At 37.0% G+C, this 24,190-nt stretch overlaps 2 protein-coding genes across 3 annotated transcripts in view; both read right to left on the bottom strand.

The window, feature by feature from the left end:
• Window positions 1–24,190, bottom strand: part of LOC122650301 (phenylalanine--tRNA ligase beta subunit, cytoplasmic) — a 75,455-nt gene that overhangs the window by 4,855 nt on the left and 46,410 nt on the right. Inside the window, exons 13-21 of one of the 2 annotated variants that reach the window (XM_043843687.1) lie at window positions 20,808–20,933; window positions 20,626–20,727; window positions 18,827–18,961; window positions 16,270–16,344; window positions 13,079–13,186; window positions 10,743–10,838; window positions 10,570–10,653; window positions 9,836–9,925; window positions 9,389–9,712 (exon numbers count right to left, since the gene is read on the bottom strand). In XM_043843687.1, the coding sequence (XP_043699622.1) occupies window positions 9,857–9,925; window positions 10,570–10,653; window positions 10,743–10,838; window positions 13,079–13,186; window positions 16,270–16,344; window positions 18,827–18,961; window positions 20,626–20,727; window positions 20,808–20,933 (795 nt within the window). In that variant the 3' untranslated portion in view covers window positions 9,389–9,712; window positions 9,836–9,856. Of the gene's footprint in view, window positions 1–9,388; window positions 9,713–9,835; window positions 9,926–10,569; window positions 10,654–10,742; window positions 10,839–13,078; window positions 13,187–16,269; window positions 16,345–18,826; window positions 18,962–20,625; window positions 20,728–20,807; window positions 20,934–24,190 lie in introns of those variants that run through there. The other variant, XM_043843689.1, reaches the window with a different exon arrangement.
• On the bottom strand, window positions 4,322–6,100 carry LOC122652917. Its single transcript, XM_043846802.1, has one exon. It carries the CDS (start codon window positions 6,098–6,100, stop codon window positions 4,322–4,324), a length of 1,779 nt encoding a protein of 592 aa, XP_043702737.1.

The following is a 24,190-nucleotide window of genomic DNA, read 5'->3' on the forward strand; positions in this document are numbered from 1 at the left end:
TATGTGAACAACACCTAATACCTGAAATTCGAGGGATGGATTCTAAAACTTGCAGCTTTAACTCACTTTCGAATCCACAACTAAACCAAACGAGGGAGAGGGAGAGAGAGAGAGAGAGAATGATTTAAATCTTGTACCAAGAATGGTAGTGGCATACCTATACGAATCAACTAAAACAGCTGTATCAGCTAGTTTTGCTTTCATTTTAAAAAATGTATTTTTTAGACCATTTTACTTTCAGTAAGGAATCAATATTAGATACCAACAATATTGATACATATCAACCAATATGATTGATACGATATTGATACCTTGAACCATTGAGAGAACCCATGATTAGAGAAAAAACAAGATGAATTGTTGTTTGGACTTATGGGAGATGAAAGAGTCTCTTAGAATCAATTATTAGAAGGGCAACAAGGTCATATAGGGAACAATTATACCTCCCTCTCTCCCACTCTCTCCTTTCAAAAATTCCAATCAGATCGTCACGAGTGATCTATTGATTTCTTTGGGAGTATTGAAGCCATGTTAAAAATAGATATGATTTTAAAAAGAATTGAATTTCCGTTTCTTTTCTTTTTCGCCTTTTGTGGATTGCGTTGAATGATATATGGACTAAGTTGGATGATATTTGATAAAGTAAGACTCTTCTATCTAAGTGTTAGACTTGTCACATCCTCACTCCACGTCGCACAAAAATTAGAAGTATGGCTAACTCACATCTTAAGATATTTATAATTGCTCTATGTTTCATAAAGTAATTGATTTCTGTTACCTTGGCTAATATTTGATCTCTATTCCATTTGGTGTGAAAAACATACCAAAGAGGAGGAGCAAAGGTGGTATCAATTTTCAAATTTGCAGAGCTAATTAATTTGCCATTTATTTTACTATTGGTTTTCAAGAATTAGAGAAGGAAGCATTAAGGGTAATGATTTCAAAGGTCTAACTCAATCCCTTTTTGTAAATACCAACATATGGCAAAGCTAGCTCAAATTTGAAGAGCTAATTAATTTGCCATTTATATCCTGTTTAATTGTGTGCGACCTTACCCTAGTCTGACTCTACGTCGAATAAACCAATGGTTATTGGATTTGAACATTGCCCCACCCCATTCTCATCTTAATTCTAATGATGTTTCTTCTTCTCACCTGAATACTTTGGATCTTACTAACCTTCCTTCTTTATCTAGTGTTGATTTACCCATGTTAGATTTTGTTGTTTTGCTATGCGCAGGGTTTGACTGCAAAGATTTAGGTAAGCTTGGATGGGTCTATGGTTTCTTGATTCATGGGAAACTTCTCTTTGTGACTGCTGGCCGAAGTAAAAGCAATCATTTTTTGGAATATGAGCTGATCGGAATCCTCAACGGACTTGAATTTGCTGCCCTGAGAGATTTTGAAGCTGAAAGAAGTTTGGAGCTCTAATAAAGTGCTACCTGGACTTCTTCCAACTCCATCCCTTTCCCCTTGGCCCCTAGAAGTCCGAGACTATTTTTTGAAGATTTCTGCTCATTTTAATGACATCTCCTTTAAGCTAATTAATTTGCCCCTTGTAAGCTAGTTTAGGTGTTTCCTTGCTTCTGCCCCCCACACCCCTTGTTGTATAGGCTCTTGTACTTCTTTCCTCCAATATAAATATTTACTTAAGGCAAAGCTAGATATCCAATTTATAATGCTCAGTCCATTATATACTTGCACTTTGGAAGATTGTTGTTGGAAATAAATTAAGGGGCATAAATTAAAGAAGTACAGAAATATATTTTTTCTCATTCAATCTTTTTCATATAAAACTACAAATGTTTACCATGAGCTTTTCTTAGGCTGTGTTTGGTATGCATTATTGAAATACATTTCAGGTCGATATCACATTCTTGAGCGATAAAAACAACTATTGTTATCATCCGGGAATGTGAAATTGACTTCGAATGCATACCAAACGCTGCCTTAGTTTTGTGACTCTATATTGATACTCAAAATAATGAAGATAGTATGTAAAGAGACTTATACATAAGAAGCTTCTATCTGATGATATCATACAGGTTGAGGGGATCGCTTTGGCATATCATTGCAATCTTTACCTACAATGAAAGTTTTTATCACATTTTTATACAGTGCCCCTTCTCTATTTTTAGATGTTTCCAAAATTGCTTGGCCTAGTTTACCATCAATTGATGATCTATTTAGTTGGTGGAAGAAAGAAACTAGACTCTGTTTCTTTGAAGCGGCAGCTATGGATGGCGGGTTTTATTTTGATAGCTAAGTATATTCGGTATGAAAGAAACCAAAGAAGATTTGGTAAAGGAAAAACTTCAAAGTCTCTCTTGATACTTATTTTTAGAGACCTTCAAGATGCATCTCCAATGATGAACTGCAAAGAATGGATCATTGGAAGAGCTGATAATATCAAAGCAAATTGGTGTGAAATTTCCTCCTCAATCATTGTCACATATTATAGAAGTGCTCAGATTAAATCAGAATTGGGATGGACAAAACTCAACATTGATGGGTGCTTGTTGAGTAACCTGAGTCGTGCTTCGGCAGGAGGGATTTTAGTAAACCACGACACTACTATAGAAGGTAGTTTCATTCATTTTATGGGAATTCATTCTAATTCTTTTGCTGAACTTAGTGTGTTCTTTGATCGGCTACAATGGGCTAAAGAAAAAAATATTCAGCAATTGTGGATTGAATGCGACTCCAATGCCATGGTAATTTATATCCTTAATAAATCGATCCCATGGGCCTTCATGCAGTAGTGGATCTATTTCAAACATTTTTTTTCTTCCATTACTTGGAAGATCTCTCACTATGACAACAAATTCAGCAGTGGACAAGCTTGCAAAAAAGGGAGTTAAAGTGCAACTATCTAATTTTTGGTCTTCTTATCCGCCTTTTAGTACTTAAGTTATTCTTTGGGATTGTCAAGAGAGGCCAAGATATAGATTTGTGAATTCACAGTTTTGTTCTCTATTGTCTTTGGTTAAGGTTTTCTACTAATGGCAATGTAGACGGTGGAGAAATAAGTTAGATTTTATTCTATTGTATTGTATTCATCTATGAATGCCTAGACATTAATCTTGTAATATTATTTCTTTATTCTTTAATAGAATTTTTGCTGACCTTTAGCCCCCCCCCCCCCCACCAAAAAAAGAGAGGATGAGAGGGTTAGAGGGTGAGACATAATGCCATGTTGTTAGAATTCATCCAAAAAATCTATTGGAATAAAAAAAATCCATGAAAGGGTTTCTCAATGGTCATACAAATTAATTGACGATTTTGAGCAAGAGGTGGATCAAGAAGAATCATCAAAGGATCCGATTTTTTTAAGGAAAACCAAACTAGACAATGTACGCCGCTTAATTTTGAGAATATTATAGATGAAAATATAATTTGTTTAATCTTTATAATCTAAAAATATCTAAATATAGAAAACAAATTATTATCACTTTTTAAATAACTTGTGAAAAAAGTAAGAATGATAGTTATTTAATGGTTAAGTACTGTATATTTGTATTGCCTAAGTGCTTAGTGTTGAGAATATTTATTTTTTGGAAGGCTATATCCTATAATCTACTAAAAGTTTTCTCTCCTTTCAGCTTTTTTTTAAAGAACTTGTCATGATTTATTTTGATATTGAATGTAATTACACAATGAGAGGGTACTTTTGAACGACACACCTAAAATTTTTTTTTAGGTTGAAGGATCATCTTTATAATTAGACAAATTTTACATCGCTGCACTTAATTGATTAAGTTTGACAATCTTTCTATTCTCATATATTTTAGAATATACTACCAACCTAATATTAAGAATTGATTTGACAATTCTCAAAACATCTCGTGTATGTCCATGCATTTTGTACCAGTACTATAGACATTACTATGCAGTTTCCCAACTTTGAGTGGGAACAAGTGGTTTATATTAAAAAAAAAAAAAAGAAGTAAAAATAGATAACACAGCTTTATTTTGTGGTTTTTGAATACATCACCTTCCATTGTTTAAAAAAATAAAATAAAAAAATGTTTCTCTATATTGTTAAATTTGTATTACAAAAAGTTGAATTTTATCTCTTAAAATTCTAGTCTTCTATAGGAGACTTTTGGAAAGTATCATTTCTCTCTTAATCTCTTTAAGGTTTATCAAGAAATAAAAATGAAAGGGAAAAAGTTATTTGGGTTGTATTTAACATGAAATTAGCCCACACTCCCATATTTCTATTTCCTTGCTCCTAACACCAACATGTATGAAAGTAAATATTTCTGTGATCAAGCTAACCAGAAAAGAGAGAGAGAGAGAAGGAAAGATACACCCCTTGTTTATTGTAGCTCCACCATTGTTTCTAGAGAAGATGACATTTCAACATTTCTTTCTCTGGATTCTTGTATCTCCATATCCATTTCCACCTCTTCTTCTCTAAACTTCCTGTAGATGTCACTTCTATAGAATTTTCTTGTTCTAAGCACCAGAATAAGAGAGATCAAAGATCCCAACAATGTCAAAGCTGAAATTATAATGAATGAGAGTTTATAACATTGTGGTCCACTGCAGTCCAAGCCCTCCCTGTTGGCCCTCTTGAACCCCAACTTAGCCATTTGTTTATTTGCCTCTTTGTCATAAAGGTGTCCTGCAACAATAGAATTGAGAACATACACACCAAGTGGGCTTGCAATGGCTTCGAAGTTCAGCAGTGAAGAGTAGTACTTGAGCCCAAAAATCTCAGATATCATGGCCAATATCAATGTCCACTCTGCCCCAAAACAGAACCCAATGATCATAGAGGATACATAAAGAGAACCTGGAACACCAAAAGCAATAAGAAGATGACCAACACATGACAGGAAGAGGATCATAGTGAGCATTAATGGCCTTGGCAGTTTATATTTCCTCACAAAGATCTCAGATACAAACCCTGCTGCAACTCGTCCCAGATAGTTCCATATGCTTACAAGTGATACTAATGTGCTTATGTTGCTAGATTGGTACCCAAGAGAAATTCCTATTTGTCCCATGTTATCAATCGCGGTTAATGCCCCGCCAATGCCGAAAATTGTTGCCACAAAGAGAATAAACATGTCCAAGCTCAATAGCGCCTGTAAAACAGTGTAATCTTCACCTCTTTGTGGAGCTTTTAACATCCGGGTCAAGCGAGAAATTGGAGTAGTACTCAATGGTGGCACTTGCTCTGTAGGTGGAATTGATTCAACAGCAGTTTCAGTTCTATCTATAGGCTCCTCAATTACTGATCTGAACTGGGAAGAATCAGAATTGTTCAAGGAGTTTGATCTGTTGTTTTTCCAGAGATTAATCTCTTCCTTTAAAACAATTGCTAATGGAAGACAAAGCAAGATAAGAACAACACCTGCACTCCCACCATATGCAGTCTTAGAGAATTTGACACATCTCTCCACAATTATTATAACCATGAGAAATCCAGCAAGAACAAGAGATGTGTAAAGAAAATTAAAGAAAAGCTTCAGCTCTTTCTTCTCTTGTTGAACAACCTTTATAATCCTACAAGTTGGAGCTAATAACACACATATAGCAGCAGGAAGCCAAGCTATGAGAAGAATGAGGGAATCTGAACCTGAATCATCACCATAGACTGCAAGATAAAGTTGTGTCAAGATTGCACCACTGAGACCCACAAATCCTTTGAGAAGGCCTACCATGATTCCTCTGCTTTCTGGGAAATTCTTAACTGCAGTGACTAGTGCTGCTGTATTGAATAGTGACTCTGAATTGCCACCAAGAAATATATAGAAACACATATGCCATAATTGGGGTTGGGATATACGGTGGGTAACAGCAAGCCAAATTGCAAAATAACCCCCAAAATTCATTACTGCGCCTATGAGGAGTACTAGCCATGGAGGTGAGAGGTCATAGATAACCCCAGAAAGAATACCTACATTGGCACCCAATTCCTTAAAGAAACTTAAGAGATTGAGTGATGTTTGATCATACCCAAGTGATGATTTGATACTATTTGAATAAATGCCAAACATGTAACTTGCACCAGCCATTGACATGATAATAAAGGAAGCAAAAACCATGAACCGTCGTCCCAAGAGCATTTGCACCGCCAAGTTCTTCATCTCTCTTTCTTCAATCAATGCTTGCTAACACAAACAATCACCACCACCGCTACCAATACTCATTCACTAATACCAACAATCCTCCTCCTTTCTCATCATATTTTCCATTTTTTCTACCAAAAAAAATAAAAAAATAAAATAAAATCGTATCTTCCACTGCTCACTGTATTCTTCTTGTCCCTATTGATCAAAACAACGATAGCATATGGATCCGAATTAGAAAGCGTGAAAAGCGCCTTTTTCTCTTTTTGCACTTGACATGCCAAAACGACTCTCTCGTCTTCTCCCACTTCAAACAGAATTATTGGATTCTATCGAGAGGGTATTTTAGAACATACCTAGGAGGGATTCGTGTAACTTAAGATGATGGGTGCACCGTATTTTATGGGTGAAGGGAAACTTATAGTTTTTTTTTTAATGTGAAAAAGTGAACTGAACGAAGTGGTACAGACATTCCGCCATGGAAAGTGCAGCACGTTATTTACTTGCAAATTGCAATGAGAGTGACAGGAACGGAACTGATCTGAGGTAGACCGCTTTGCCTTTCAATTTTTTTTAATGTATTTTGGACACATGTGGAGAGCCAAGTAGTACCTTTCCTCGTTTTTTTTTTTTTAATTTGAAAACTATAAATAAATATTAAACAGAAAAGTCTACAACGTGTCTTTGGTATAAAAAATCCTGCCTCGTCTTTGAGGCACGAATGTGAATTCCTGTGAGCAAATTAGTAATCTTGAGCAAAAGAGGAACGAGAGTCCAAGGCTAACGGGAAGACAGTTAAGGATCTCATGGTTGTTGCATCAAATTTCTTAAAGTTCGGTAAAGTTGCTTCTTTGTTATCAAATGGTTACAGGGTTACGGGTTGAGTCTGGAAATAGTCTCTTTGCGAAAAGAAAGGGTAAGATTGCTTGAGTCTAAAAACAGCATTTTTTATACAAATAGAGGTAAGACTGCATACATTATGATTCTCCCCAAATCCTGCAGTGACGAAACTGTTGTGCACTGAGTAAGCCTTCAGCATTGTCATATATACGTATAGAAAAGGACGACGTTGCAAGTTGTGTTGCATACTTGCATTGCATTGCATTCGTCCACGACAAAAAAAAATAAAAATATTGCTGATATAGGTTAAAACTCTGATTTTGTTTTTTTTTTTTTTTTTTTATGTTTTAAATACGCAAAAATGGTTTCATTAAGACGTGATGAACCCATCCACTTTTTTTTTTTTTTTTTTTTATATGTTCCTTTTGTTTTCTACTCCAACAATTAAGAAGTACTTCTCTTTGAATTCGATGCTATAGCTTTGTTTTTATTTTTTTTAGGGGATAATAACCGATTTGATTTCTACTGCTACAATTAAGATGCATTTTCATCGGATTTCACAATTTTTATAACAGTTAAATGAGATTGAGGCAATTTTGGAAGTTTTCTTTTATTTTGTTCTAATGTGGCATGAGTACTAACCAACTTTTGGGATTGAGTAAATCTTTTTAAAATAGAAAATAGTGGATATAAAACAAATTTGATCTAAGTAATTTTCCCGTAAAAATATGGGGAAGAGTTTTCTGTCCAGATGCGTGACCTATGCACCAGCACAAGGGGCTGATGGAAGCACATAAAAAAGCATTAATAGAGGTGGGATTTCTACCTTTCATGGGAGCGAATCAATCATTTTGTGTCATCATGTGCCTGGTCGCATGAACTACAATTCGTAATAGAGTCCTTTTTCCCTAAAAATATAATCATATTAAATCAATTGCTTATATTGAAACAGTCCCCTATGCAAACATCTACAACCCTTATCATTTCATTTTTATCCCCCAACTTATATTCTTACTAACTCTCTTTGTCCTTTAGGAGTTGGTGGTGAGATTCTATGTCGACATTCCCTAGAAGCCCTTCTTCCCTTGCTTCTGCTTATGGTTCGTCTCTTGTGAACTCTGAGTATGTGTTGGACTCGAAGAAGAAAAAATGCCATGCTCCATAGTTATTATGTGATGGCAGTTTTATTAAGAAAACCTAAGAATCCGGATACGCTTCAGTTATTATTAACAAGAATTGTCTTACTAGAGCAGTATTGATTTTGTTTACACAAGGCACACGCAAGAGGCCAACTGCGAGGGTTGCTCCAAGGGCTGCAACAACTAGAATCCTTGGAAGGCGTATGTGTTGACATCTGGACTAACTGAACAATTGCAGCATCGTATAGACCAAGATACGTCATACGTATCAATGGCCATGGGAGCTTTTTACTAGGGCTGCAACAGGGTCGGGTTGGGCCAGGCTTTATAGAACCCTAGCTCAACCCTAAGTCCCCTTACCTAGGCCCAGGCCCGACCCGATCCTAACTCAGAGCCTAAAAATCCAATCCTGACCCACCCTCAGGGTCGGGCCAGGTTGACCCTGATTGGCCCTGATCATGGGGAGGGGGAAGGAAATGAGTGGGCTGAAATGGACTGGGAAGAAAATTATCAATTTTACGTAACATAATACTATAACAGAATATATTATATCATTTATTATCTTCATATATAATATATTTTATAACAAAATGTGGGTGACATTTAAAGTTTATAATATATATATATATATTATAATATAACTTAAAACAAGATCAGGCCAGGCCAAGCTTAGCTCAAAGCCTCAACCCTGACCCAACCCGCCCTTAGGTCCAAATATCTCAGCCCAAACCCTATTCAGGCTCGGGGTGGGTTCGAGCCGACAGAGGGCCAAACTTGAACCCCTAGCTTTTTTACAATTTTGTGGGATACTAAATCACTTTTGTGTAAATGATCTAGAGTTTGTGTAAGCAAAATGGATAGGAATGTCAGTAGCACATGACCCTGCTGTAATTGAAAAATCTTAAGAAAAGCCAATATATATGGCTGATATAGGCTATCAAAAAATGACAATCAAAGGATATCAATATTATTAGCAAATGGTTATCTATCCAGCTTACTGGACCACTCCTTTGAGTAAGAATCCTCCAAATTGGAGATTTGCACATCATTATGTGCAGCTATGTCAACTGATTCATGGAAAATGTCAAGCTCATGGTATCTCTATAATTTAATTATCAATAAGAACTCATAAAAAACTTATGTAGCTACTAGCATGGAAAAGATGCACACAAAACACAGGGAGGGAGGGCAAGGGAGTTTTTCAAGATTACTACGATTGTTTAGATATACGACTGGTTCCAATTGAAGGGAGAAACAGTGGGCCTCCCACATTCAATGAACTAGAGTCCCTTTCCAGTGTAGAATGAAGCGAATTTAATAAGAAAGGAAGGCAGAATTCTTGTATTATTGGTTCTCAAACTTTGATTACAATTGTATAGGTAAGAATGTGCACCAAAACTTGCAAACCTTCCCTTCTTCCTTGCACTCTTTCCCCTCCTCTCTTTTCTCCCAAAATACAAAAATAACCTTCTGAATTTCCAACAGTGTTCATCCAAAAGGGGAATTTTTTTTTTTAAAATCTAATAGTTCATCCATGAATGAGTCACGTAATGTATTCTTGCTATCCCAAATTCCAATTACATTCCTTTCATGTCTGTTGGACCATACAGAATTTCCTTTCCAAAAACCAGTGACAGCAATAGCATACAACCTGCAACTTTCAATGATTTTGTTGAGGATCTAAGTGCAAAGTAAAGTGTCAATCAATTATAAAAAGTAGGTAATTGGAAGGATTAAAAAAATAAATAAAAAAGATGAGAGAAATAAAATTTACCACTGGGCCATGGAGCTAATCCTATAAAAAGGATTCAATGTTAAGTTCCATGAAGGAACAAGGGTCTGGGATGTCGAAGTTAGTCAAGACCTAAACCAAATTATTGAAAAATAAATAGTAAGGTATTGGTATAACATTAAAGTAATTCATAATCAATTTAAGAACACTTGTACGTTTAACATGATCTGAGGGTGTGCATCATACATTCTCTAACTAAAATAGCAAGAAATATCATTTTAGTCAGAGACAGCAACCATCAGATTTAAGACATAATGTTGAGAATATGTGAAGGAGGGTGATTAAACATGCAAGAAAAAGAGTACATTCACTGATTCACATCCAGAGGTAGAAAAATTGGAGTTAACAACTGGAAAGATGGTATAAGATGTCTGTTGGATCTGTTCGAGCTCAGAAAGAAGTGTACAAGCCTCTTTACTTCCCAAAATTATAGTAGGTAATATAGCAAGGGAAGGTTAAATGTAATGCTGCCTCCTGAATTCATCTTCTCTATATGGATCAAGAGACAAAGATTAAATCTTCTCATGCAGCATCAAACCCATAGAAAGAAATTATCAGAACATATTTTTATGAGTAGGAAAAGCCAAGAATGAACCTTACACCTTTTTTCAACTATCAAATATATGCACATCTCGGATTAATATACATATGCCATAAAAATCAATGATCAGAACAAAATGACTTTAGGAGTTCTCCCTCTGGGAAAGTTAAAGTACCTCTGGGTGCACAATGCCAAAGTTTCCAATGTGCTTTCCTCTGAAAATTATGCTAGCTTGTCTACCCGGAAGAAATTCAGACTCCTTTTGTAGAAAAGAAGACAATAAATGCCACATGACTGAAGACTCCATAGGAAACAAATAGAAACAATGGGAAACTAAATAATGCTTACATCTGATTGCCTAATATAGTAACCAATATCGTCTCCAATAGGAACAAAAGGAGTCCCAAGGACTTCCATGATTCTGTCCACCAGGGAATGAATTAACTGGAGAAATAAAAAGAAAGATGGAAATTAACATCAGTAAAATCTTCCAATCAAATATCAATAGAATTATTAAAATTTTCATGAATGACATGATATTATGACTTGTGACAGTGATGCAGTGAGTGCATCCATGGCCAGGAAAGGGAGGGAAGTTTAATCCCACATAGGTCGGGTCATGTGCAACTGCTAGGCTTATGACCTTGGAAGGGCCGCTCCACCCAGAAGCTCGAGCTTTTGGGATGGAAGCCATCAAAGGTATCACAATGGGTTGTCCATGCACTGACAGCGGAGGCCCATGACCTTACAGTGGGGGGAAGTTGATGCAATGAGTGCGGACCATGGCCAAGAATGGGAGGGGAGTTTGATTCCACATCAGTCGGGTAGTGAGTGACTGCGAGGTTTATGACCTTCGACGGGCCTCTCCACCCTGAAGCTCGGGCTTTTAGGTTTGATGCTACCAGAGAGAGAGAGAATGAAAAAGAATGAGAAATACAGAAGGAAGAAAATAATCTGCGGCTTTCGTTTGGGTCATTTTCGTTCAGCTTTCTGGTCCAAATCTGGCCTCCAGTCCAGATCTGGTTCATCATGGGGTTGGAGTTTTATTTTCTTTATTTTATTACTGTTAGTTGTTTAGACAGGCTGGACTAGGTCTATGTAAGTCCACAACTGATTTAAGTAAGTTTCCTACTCAGTTAAGTAAGCTCCGAACCCAGCCTGCGCAAGTTTACTTCTTTCTTGTTTTGAGTATTTTATTTGAATATATGTAAGGAGCTAAAAGAGCCACGGGCAGACCTAAATGACTCTAGGAGAAGTGAGGATAGATGCATAACTTAGGCCTTGTATCAAATATGATATCGGGTAGAGTTGATTCGAGGGTAAGGATACATGAAGCCGACCCCATTTAAGGCTGAGTTGTTGTTGTTGCGGCTGTAAAGACTATGCCTTATCCATGAATATAGACCACATTCCTCTCAAAATTGTCAAAAAATTTACTTAGAATAGTCTTATTCATCAAAATGGTTTTTCCTAATCTAACATTTTAGGCCTAATAAATGTCTAATGAATGGGTCATCTTTGGGTCAAGACAAAATAAGAAAAAAATGTAAAAAAATAAAACCATTACACAGGTCATCCACCAACCAGAAGATGGCCTCATTTTTCCCCAACATGTTAAGCACACGTCATCGGCGTATTTCTTTAAAACTTAAAGGAAAATTTTATAGGACAGTCATATGGCTGGCTATGATGTATGATGCGGAATGTTGGGCAATTAAGAAGCATCATATAGATAAACTCAGTGTAGTGGAGATGAGGATGTTGACATTGATGAGTAGCAAAACTAGAAGGATAAAGTAAGGAATGATCATATAGAGCAGTTTTGGGAGTAGCTCCGATATATTATAAGCTACGAGAAAGTCGTTTAAGGTGGCATGGCCACATGTTCAACGGAGGCCTTTGCAATGTCCCAGTATGGACTATGGAGGAGTGATTTGATTCAGATTGAAGAAACTAAAAGAGCCAAGACCAAACCTAAAATAATTTTTAGAAGAAGTGGTGAGGTTAAGACATGCATAGCTTAGGCCTTGTATCAAGTTACAAGTATGACCTCAAATAGAGCTGACTGGAGGGCAAGGATCCTTGTAGCCGACCCCATTTAGTTGGGATAAGGCTGAGTTGTTGTGATTGGTGGTGGTGTTGTGTTAAACCCAAAAAAACAACCAGCCAAAACACAGATTTAACAGGTTGTGTCCGAGTTGGGTAGCCAGGTTGTTGTGGGTACTGCCACCCCCAGCATGTGTGAATATGCTTATCATAGTTGATGGCACCATGCTATGGCCAGCCAGCATAGTGCAAGATGGTGCCAAGACCTAAAACATGTGGAGAGCCCAAGGAGTGGGTTTTTAGGTCAAGTCACCTTGACACATTGGGCCTCAAGGCCTGCCTTGTCGCATAGAGAGCATCTAGGTGTTGCCTTGACAGCTGTTTATTTTAAGAACCTAAGAGTTCAATTGAGTTTTTTAAAATTCTTTTTAACATAAAATAAAGTGTAAATGACAAGAAGATAACAAACAAAATCCACATTTAACCCAGGTACACAATCACCTAATGTAATGGCAAGTAGATAACAAACAAAATCCACATTTAACCCAGGTACACAATAACCTAATTATTCAACACAAAATTTCTACATCTGATAAAATAACGCATTAAACACCTCTTAAGGTTCTTCAAAATTGTACCTCAAACCCTGAGTTAGCACCACAATACATTGCTGCAAGTTGGCGACGATTTCTTGCACCAACATCTTTTGCCTCATCCAATATGACCACATCACCCACTTCAAATATCTAGAACAAATAATCAATTATCCAAAACTATGAACATATATGTCATTTAGTTTAAATGTTCAACTGAAAACTAATACTAGAAGAGGGAATGTCAAAGTAGTCAATTAAAAGCAATAGATCAATATAAATGCATGGAGCGAAAAACATACACCAGAACCAACATGTAAGATGTATTCCCAGTAAACAAAGGACACTTTACTCAATCATCTGATAATACAGAGGATCATAAACGAAAGTTTGCATGTTGTAAATTTGTAATAACCTTGTAATAGAATCAGATTTTATACTGTGAGGGAAAAGATAGAACAAGTTTTTACTGGGAGGAAAAAATGATTACATGGGAACATTAAACACTGCATTGCTCTCCCCCCCACCCACACACGGGAAAAAAAGAGAGTGAAACTTATCAATAACAGATCCAACAGTGATGCTTACCAATGATGATGATGATACCATTCCATTTACTAAAATGCTACCCATATTTACGAGACTTAAACACACAAGGCATGAAATGAGCATGAAAAGGCACAGCCAGCACAGAGAAGGGGATGGAGATTGAGGAATGTGTGCTGCCCGTGCAATGATTAATGTAGAAGTCAGTTCAACTAAGAACCAACACTACAGTAGGATCGATGTACTGATATTCTTAGGCCTTCATATAACAATCGAACATCAATTCCAGTAGCCTGATGTAGAGATAAACACAGGTCTTGAAATTAGAAAGTGGAGTTTGAAAATAGAAAGTAACAAGTTGCAGACACACCAGCCGTTGGATCTCTACTTAATCAACAATGAGGGAAGCTATATATGAGGGAACTTCAGCCTCCAAAACAACTGATGGATGGATCTGGAGATCAGAAATCTTGAAGTTGTTGCAATAAAACTCAGATCTGCGGAACCGCAGGTGATTTGAAACGTTCTCTAATCAGCAACAATGGTAGCAGTGAATGGGTACTCTTCTGTTGAACCGATGGGGAATCTCAGCAGTAGTAGCCCTTGGCTGATCTCAGTTGGGAAAAAAAATTTTAGAATAGTAAAATAGAAACAAGGAATTGATGGGGAAGAAGAAGAATAGGATGGCTATCTCAGCCTTGGGCCTCTCACCACAGCTATCTCAGCTGTTGAAAAAAAGCTCTCTCTCAGATCTCAAGCAAGCTAATTGCAACTTCATTGATTTTAAACTGTTGAATATAACAACTGATGACCCCTTTATATAAAATTATAGATTGGTCAGGCTTCACAAAAAATAGAAGGTTGAAAATTAGAAACTAACAACCAAAAAGGAAAAAACACAGAATTAGAAAGTGTACAAAATAGGAAATTACTTGCCTAACAAGGAATTACTACATCTAACTTTCTTGCTTGCTGAGCAAATAACATAGGAAATAAAAATAGAAACAAATCAGACTTCTAGAAGCATTCCCACACAAGGCAAATATTGGCTGTGACACTGTTCACGTAAACAGTGATCGTGAACAGTAATTTTGTTCTGAATTCTATTGTCCTTCTCTTCTTCATGCTTTGATTTAGATCAATGATGTGGCAGATGACTACTACTATTTATTTTTTGGTGGCAAGGTTGCCTTTGAGGTGTCAGGAGAATTCCTCTACATGGCAGGTGTGGATTGGATTTTTCCAAACACAATGCTGTTGGTTACGAAGTATTGGGAAGGATGTCCAGTGGAGTGGAGGATAAGAATGCAATCTTTTGGAAGTCGTGTCCATTTGCTACCTAGTGAAATATTTGTTAGCAAAGAAATGCCAGAAGATTTAAAGCTAGGAGGAAGAGGCCACCAGAGAATGGTTAGAAGGCTAAGAGGCTGGTCTCCAATCAGCTACCGGTGGTTGTAGAGTTCGTGGGGGGGATTAATACATATAGGATACGGTATTCTTGAATGAAATCATACATAGGTGAGGAATGGTCTTCTGAGTTATGTACATAATTTTTTTTAGTTACTTTTTTTGAGGGTCCAGCCTGAATTTTTTTTAAAACATTCTGAGCAATGCAGTTAAGAATGCCTGACAGGGCCTAGGATGGACCTTATTTTGAGTCTTGGATGGGTTCCATGGGCTTTGATACAAATAAATGTGTGTTGCCCATGAAGAGAATAGTTGCATTTTCTCATCGTACTTGTGTGAAACAAGAATACTTGGAACCTGTTGAACCATCAAATTGTCCACCCCTCCATTGCTCATGTCCCAAAAAATTCTTCTAGCATGTTCGCTGACAAATGCAGTGCCAATTTCAAACCAGTCAAGCCCAGTGAGAGATCAGCTTGCAAGAGGATCACACGTATAGAGCAACTCAAATACACATGAAATTCTAGTTGAATAGTCTATTTGTCAAGGAGAACAAGTTTGTAAAATCTTGAGTTGATCTAATGGTCAGATTTGAAGATATGGAGTAGGATAAAGAATAGCAGGTAACCAAAATAGAAACTCAAATTCAGAAACCAATGAAGAAACACCTTGCAAATTTTAGTCAGAGCACCAATTGTGTCATTACAAACTCCGATTCACCCAACCCACTTTGTAAATTTTGTGATTTTTGGAGTATGAATCACTCCAAAGTCGTCCTTCTCAAGCACTCAGTACAAATGCTATTGTTGATTTAATTGGTGTCATTACTTTAATTTGTCAGAATATACAAATGATTGCATGAACAGTTTTTTGATATACATGAACAAAATAAGTTCCATGTTTCCTCAAAGGGCGGCTATTAGCTAACCAGAATTTAATCGCACCCACAAAATTTCCCATGTGATAGATCAGCAGGCAAGATCCCTCCCGTAGAAATTTGAAAAGGGATTCCCTGAAATGGAACCCCTACATTCGTCTCACAGCATCCAAGCAGATGACAAAGTTAGACAGATCAACTAATTCAAGCCAACATTGCAAATGACACCATTATGTTTGCTATAGAAGGACTGGTTAGTGGTTACAAGATTCGAGGTGTGGTAACTCAAACAAATCCAAATGGTCTGAAAATAGTTCACACAACCTCCTAGAATGTTCAAAAACTGTCCACACTGGAAAGAAAGATGCATCACAACATACAATGGAATTCTGCAATTATACAATACCTTTATGGGCTTTGGATGGTCTTTGTTGTGCGCAACAGTTTTCAATATGCCCGGCATGAGACTTGTTCGAGACATCTGCAGAAAAGAAAGACTTAGCAAAGCTACCATAGTACCATACTTAACATACATGGAGCATACAAACAAATAACCATGCTTACAGTCACCAACCATGTCTTTAATTCAAAGATTTCAACTCACATATACTTTAGAGATAAATACTTTACAATTTTGCTCAAAACTTCAGACTAACAAAATTAAATTCATAATATGGATATTTATACAATCAACAAAACACCTAATGCAGACATGGTGTAAATCTGGGACCTTTATCTGCTCCATTTCCTGGGCAGCTCCATTTCCCCAAGTTCCTCTAATAGAGGGGGCAGAAATGACCACCCTACCCCTGCCCGAACACACTGCCCGGGTGGGGTCCACCCCACTCTATTAGAGGAACTTGGGGACATGGAGCGGGCAGGAAATGGAGCAGATAAAAATACTAAATCTGTGCCAGGTTATAGTACTAGTTTGGATTGGGCCTTAATTTTGGGGTTTTATTATTGTCAAGGGCTTAATTTATAAGCCCAAAAGTGTTGGCTTAAGGGGTTACACGAAAGTTATTATTTTATTTTAGTGGGTCCCATGCTAGTAGTCGCTAAGGTTAGTTAAAAAGAGTCTCTAATTTTTAGTAGTTGATAAGGTTATATATTTTAGTCAAAGTTTAATAAGATTAGTTTAAACCTTTTAAGGATAGTTAAAAGAGTTCGTGGCAGAGTTTATTTCCATTTTTGGGTTCTCTATATATGTAACCAACCCCCATGATTGAGGGTGAATGAATGAATTGCTTTTTGGTCTTGGAATATTGGCCGTATCCAGTGGTGTTTTCTCTCTCCTCCCTTCTGTTTCATGAGCTGGTGTCTCTCTCCCATCCCATTCCTCAATAGGGCTTCTTTCTCTTTCTCTCACCCTTCACATTAGGAAGGTTTTCCTTATTCTTATTCCCTTCTTTCTCTCCTTTGATTTTTCCTTTTTGCTCCAACCAATAGCCTCCTTTTCTCCTCTCCCTTTCTATCAATTTGTTAGTTTTCAGATCCTAAGTTTTAGGGAGGTCTTTATCTCTTTTCCTCTCATGAGGTCCATATTCCCTTTAATTATCTTCTCTCCTAACTTTTCTCCACTCGTTAACTACCTTTTCTTCACCTGTTTTCTCTCCCATCTTATCTTAATCGAACTCACATCTTTAGTTATTTCTTGTTACTAAATCTGAAATACCTTTCTGGAATACTCTTACATCAGGTCCAGAATTAGATCTAGCCATATCAACCATTAGATCACTATTTGACTGTTAGTTCTGATCCACATCTAGCCGCCAGATTGGAATCTCCTCCATTCCATTAGGGCCTATTGCTCGCAGGCCAATCAGATACGTCAGATCTGATCAAAACTGCAACCACACCTATCCATGACATGAGCTACTTCACTGAGGAAATTGAATCTAGTATACTGGAGTCTTGAGGGAGGAGAAATAAGCAAAAAATCTTTAATGCTATTATTCCAGGCTATAATGTGTTGTCTATCTTCCATCTGAAAAGGGAAAAAAACAGTATTCTGCAATGCATTACTGTTAGATATGTATCATAGGATGTGTTCTGATGATAAATGCATAAGGTTCTCCACAAAAACCAAATTTGTTGATGCAGATAGCAGCCACAAGGGAAGATAGAACAAGTTGTGCTGCTGCAAATCACTTAAAACCCTCACCTAGGGTGTTCATAGAAAAGGAGAATTCCTTCCCCCCATCAACCTAGAAATCCACGTCCATAAGTCTAAACCAGAATGCATGTTAAATCACAGCTACTAAGTTACACCTTTCCATGGCAATTTGATTTAATAAATTCCAATAAACTTGTGTAAAATCTGTGTATGTTGCAAGGCACACAGTTAAAACTCCAGCAGGACTTATTTGACCAAGTTAGCTACTAAGCCAGTGCTCCACAATGTTAATGGTCCCACGAAATGTCAAGAAAAGAAGAGAAACTACCCAACATGAATAAATAAATAAAATATCTATACTGGGCCCCTGGGTTCCTACAAAGCTTGGATGAACGAAATACCTTCGGATGTGGAATTTATTTCTAAATCCATATTGAATCTTTCAAAAAAGTGTACAAGTGTAGACTCTGTTTTTGTCTTCAACAGAACACTTAACAGGTAGTCTTTACAGAGTTTGAACTGAACATTAACCAAGCATTTATCTTGCAAAACCACCAGAAACAATTGATAAACATCTAATCCTTCTGAAACTCACCCAAAACCTTTTCTAATTTCTGAAGACACCTATCAAAGAAATAGGCCTTAACAAAAGCAACACACACAGACAGGAGGAATGCAATTACAATGAGCTCAGAGTGCATCACAGGGTCGAAACAAAGATTGCAAAATAGTGAACATACACACTTGAAATTAAGATTTAAACAACCATGAGAGTTGTCTACAGTAAAAATCAGTACAACAGAATTTCACACTCTATTTGACAGAGGTAAGCAAAAAGTAAACAAACCTCAAAATCAGCTGAACGAGGATTTGCAATAGTTGATGCTATCGATTGATCATCCTTACGGTTCAACATGGAGAAATTTTCTTTGTATGAGCACAATATCCATGTTAGCACCTCCGTGAAACCATTCATTGCAATCTAGTAGGAGAAACAAGAAGTTGCATGGAATAGAATATCAGAGGTGGCTATAGAAATATAAGAAAGCAGAGAAACATTCTCACAGATAAAAATATAGAAATATAAGGAAAGCAGAGAAACATTCTGACAGACAACAAAATACAACAGAAATCGTGAGGATGTTCTGAGAAATTAAGACATGTCATCTCATACCCGTAGACTCTTAGGCGCCGCCTAGGCATCCAGGCCTTTCTCGGGTCCCTGGCGACAACACGCCTCGTTGACACTTCACAAGTGCACATTGATTTATATGCATATTGCTTTGTTTTTTTATGAATATTCTTATATTATATCCTATGATTTGTTTATTATATGTTGATTTTTAGTTTCTCAAATTAGGCCATTACTAGCATTATTATATCATATTGCATTGATATGGCTTCTATGTTGGCATATAAACATAAAAAAAGGACTTACCCAGTGCACGAGGTTCCTACCACTGCGGGGTCTAGGAAGGGTCATAATGTAGGCAGCCTTACCCCCGCTTTGTGGAGAGGCTGTTTCCCAACTCAAACCCACGATTACTAGGTCGCAATGGAGAAACCTTACCATTGTGTCGGGGCCCACCCTATTTTGTTGCATATAAACATAATTATATAAAATTATCATTGCTATATTATATATATAATTAATGACATAGTCGCCTAAGCGGGTGCCTTGTCGCCTAAGTGCCCTACAACACCTTGGGTCACCTAGTCGCCTTGACAAATGACAACTATGGTCATACCATTATCAGGGGTAACAAATTCATTAAGTATGAGCAAATCAAAACACAAAAATCCTAAATTACAAATTCATTTACACTAAATTTCTGTCCAGTACATAGGTACAGCAACAGGGTGAGTTTAAGCTGTATGCTTTCCTGCGTCAACACTAAAGATTAGGCCATTTGGTGCTAAGACCCTTATTGGGTAACAAGTAGGGTATGGTACTTCTAAACCCTACGTACCTACCACATCTTGCCCCACTGGTTACAGTGCCAGTTACATTGTAAAATTGGCTACCAACATGCATTCTTCACAGGTCAGGTAGGATAAGAGAATTAGAATTTCAATTTGAAGAATAGTTGAGAAGGTTGGGTGTGGTATTAGTGAAAGCTCCTCCATTATCATCCCCACTAGTAAGATAAACTTGGAAACAGGGAAGGAAAAAGATAATGTGAGGACAAGAAGAATGAAGTGAGAGAGAGGGAGAGAGTAAGAACTACTTGATCTAAAAAAAATTCATCATTGCAGACCTGAGTTTTGGAATGGCTATATGCTACATTTAGTAATTTCAATCCTCAAAACAAGCTCTGCAAGAATTTCAAGCAAAATGCCGGCATACTACCCTTTTCTGTTGATTCACCATCACAAAGTGAATCAACAGATGTTATGTTAAAAAATTCACCATGCATTACCTCAAGCCTAAGTGTACCCCACCACCTAACTCCCCAAATACGGAACAACAAAGAATTCCACAAGCAACTTGAGATGAAAACAAAGGTCTATGGATGGAGAGTAAACCTAACAGAAATGTACCAAACTGCAAGTTTATCATAATTACTAGTTGAAAAAGACACACACACACACACACACACACAAAACAGTGAGGAAAACATCAATCCACAATACTGTTTTCAGTACCTCCAATCTGATAAGCTCGCTAATTTGACTCAAAGGAAGAGACTTCAAAGATGCTGGCTTCCTCTTTGGAATTTTATTGTATCCATATGCAATAGCAACATCCTTCAAAGACAAAAAATATGCCAAGTTATTACAAATAAATGAAGTAACTACAGGTTTAAAAAATTCACCAAACACTATACCTCCATGACATCACAAGCATGAAGAACATCACTTCTGGTTGGAGGTACTGATACACGGATACTGCATTCCTCCTTTGATAAGGATTTTTCCGCATGCAATTGCATCTTGTTCAATAAACTGCAGACCTGAAAGAATGAAAGAGTTGCTGCTACATGCATGAGAATATTTGAAGATACAACATATTACATTTCAATTGCTGCCAAAGAAAATGCACTCCAAGAAAATAATTAGATAAGAGACATATATGCCTTCCTGGAACTACAAGCATGGCATTACAAGCTAATATGAAACAATTAATGAATAAACACTAAGTACTGAAGAGATATATCATAATTTTAAAAACCAATCGAGCCAATAAACTGAAAAGGGCCTAATTCCGATTTTGTCCGATTTAGACCACCGAAACCATGGTTCCACTTCCTAAATTTCAATTTTTAATGACCCAAGGATAATTGATAATAAAAAACATCAATTGAACAATCGAAGTTCAAATTGAAAGCTTTAAATCAGTCATTACATAAGTTACTCTCCCCATCTGTGCAAGGGAGACGGCTACCATTCAAAGAGAACGCACTCCAAGAAAATACTTAGATGGGGACATATATTTCCTGCACTACAAGCCTACAAACATGACAATGATGACATTAAAAGCTAAAAGCTAATAAATAACTCACCTTATCCCAACTAAACGGGGTCACCTACATGGATCCTTTTTCTCCATCATCTCTATTCAAAGCCATATCTGTTACTACATCTAAGCTATCCATGTCTTTCCTCACCATTTCTCCTAGAGTCATTTTAGGCCTACCCTGGCTCTTTTAGCTCCTCCAATCTGAATAATCACCCCTCCAAACTGGAGCATTCAAAGGCTTCCGTTGCACATGTCCATGCCATCTCAAACTATTTTCTCGCAACTTATCATGTATTGGAGCCATAGTTGTCAAGGCGTCGCCTAGGCGTCTAGGCGCCTTGAGTCTCTCAATCAGATCTCTCACCCATGGCCTCACACCATATAGCATTGCATCTCACAGCCATTTGAGTCTCACAGAATAAAAGAAAAGGTTCAAGACAATATTTCATTAATCAAATTCATGGACAATTCTGGCCTCCCTTACAAACTTATATAGAAGACTCAAAAATAGACTTAAGACACTAAAAAGGAAATGCATAACCAATCCTTAACTAATAAGGTAACCTAAATTGACTAGGAAAGTGAAATATTAAAGAAAACAGACTCAAAACAGGACTCTAACAAAACTAATGAAGTAAATCCCGTTTTCCTACTTCTTACCCATATTTTAGTCTCATTAAATTGGCAAATTACAAAGTAAATCTATGGGATCAAAAGCCCAACACCTACATAACCCAACCTAAAGCTTATTTTTAATAAAGGGAGAAAGAATGCTACCTTGGCGCATGCGGTGCGCTGTCCCTGCGCCCAGACAAAGGGGCACTGCGGTCATTTTGCATGCCCCTGTGTCTGGGTGCAAGGGCAGCGCACCGCACGTGTCCAGATAGCGTTCTCCTTCCCTTTAATAAAACAAGCCCTTTAGATGACTTATCTACATCAACTTGCCAAAATAACTCTCTACGGACTCCACCATAAGCCTTTTCTAAGTCAATAAAGACCATATCGAAATCCTTTATATATTCTCTAAATCTTTCAATTAGTCTCCTAGGCAAATATATAGATTGTGTTATTGATCTTCCTAGCTTAAAACCAAATTGGTAAACCGAAATATTAGATTCATGTGTCAAGAGGGTTTCAATTACCCTCTTCCATAATTTCATAGAATGGCCCATAAGCTATATTCCTCTATGGTAATTACAGCTTTGAATATCACCTTTATTTTTATAAATTGGAACCACAATGCTTCTCCTCCATTTATCTGGTATGTTTCTTATGCTTAAAATCTTATTATATAACTTAGTTAGCCAAGCTATTCCACTAATTCCTAAGCTCTTTCACACCTCTATTGGAATACCATCTGAACCTTTTGCTTTACCGATTATCATCTTCTTTAATTCTTGCTATACTTGAGACACCCTAATTACGTATATATCTAAGATCTGTGGTTTCTTGCTGGCTATTACAATCTTTTAAAACACTCTTACTTGTATTGTTTTCATTTAGTAAGTTGTAGATACAGTTTTTTCACCTCTCTTCAATCTCTTTGTCACTTATTAATACATTACCATCTTCATTTTCAATGCATCTTATAAATCTTCCCCCCCCCCCTCCTCTTTGTGCCTAAATTGTTTTTAGAGATCCTCATATTTCTTAGTCCTTGCTTTTCCTAATCCCCACTATCTTCTTAGCTTCATTTCTCGCAAATTTTTATCTTTTTTAAATCCTCCTCATTCTCAGTCCTTTGCCAAGTTCTCAAACTAGATTTCTTAGCCTTAATGGCTGCTGCTTGAACTTCATCATCATATCAGTTCCCCAAGATGAATGTTACTTTCCTTTAGATTCGCCTAGAACTTCTTTCGTTGCAATCTAAATATAAGTACCCATCACATTCCACATGATATTAGTGTCTTCATCGAAGTCTTACCTTCCCTAGGGTAAATACAGTTTCAAGTGGATAATAATAACATATAAAGAAAAGGAATATAACATTCATTCAGACCAACAAGTGAGATTCAGTGAAATTGATACAGATTTACATATAAGGTCTAGAGACTCTAAAATGCCAACTTGCAATACATTAGAAAATCAAAAGATACAAAAAGAAATGCTAACCAGGTCCTTGGTGATCATTGTGCACCCCAGTTGTCTACCATTGGATTTTAATCAGAGAATTTCAAAATCCAGGATGAAATGGTGAACAATTTGGAGGCACAATCATAGTTCCAAATCTCGCAAAGATCTCGGTGAGATTTTGAATATCTCGAGGATCTCGAGCACCTCGAGATGAGATTATATACGAAATTTCACATGTGCAGTGTTTCAAAAATTTCGGTACAAAGTATCGTCTCGCCGAAATATCGGAATACTGCAACATTTCACTATATAAAATTGCACCAACTCGAGCCAAGGTTCAAAATTTCAAACTGTCTAGACAGAAACAGGATTTTTTGTGTAGAGAAGGGGGGAAAACCCTTGTTTCTTGACTTTTTGGCCACATCATCACTCAATACAACTAGGATACACTATTGGGGGTTGCCACATCACTATGAAGAGATCGATTGCTCCCTATTGTAGAAGATTTGGTAACATTCAACTATTTCAGGTAAAGTCATAGTACTAAAACTCGCGAAATTTCGGTCGAGATATCGAATATTTCGAGTATCTCGACCTGTCTGAAACGAAACGCAAGTTCGATATGAAAAAATGCAATATTTCGGAAATTTCGGTCATCTCGTTTCGGAAATCTCGATA

The sequence above is a fragment of the Telopea speciosissima genome, chromosome 2 (assembly GCF_018873765.1).
Source record: "Telopea speciosissima isolate NSW1024214 ecotype Mountain lineage chromosome 2, Tspe_v1, whole genome shotgun sequence".
In the NCBI taxonomy this organism is placed as follows: domain Eukaryota; kingdom Viridiplantae; phylum Streptophyta; class Magnoliopsida; order Proteales; family Proteaceae; genus Telopea; species Telopea speciosissima.

What these genes read in the sequence shown, in the direction of transcription:
- LOC122652917 (XM_043846802.1), bottom strand. Translation starts at nt 6,100, where the DNA reads ATGAAGAACTTGGCGGTGCAAATGCTCTTGGGACGACGGTTCATGGTT.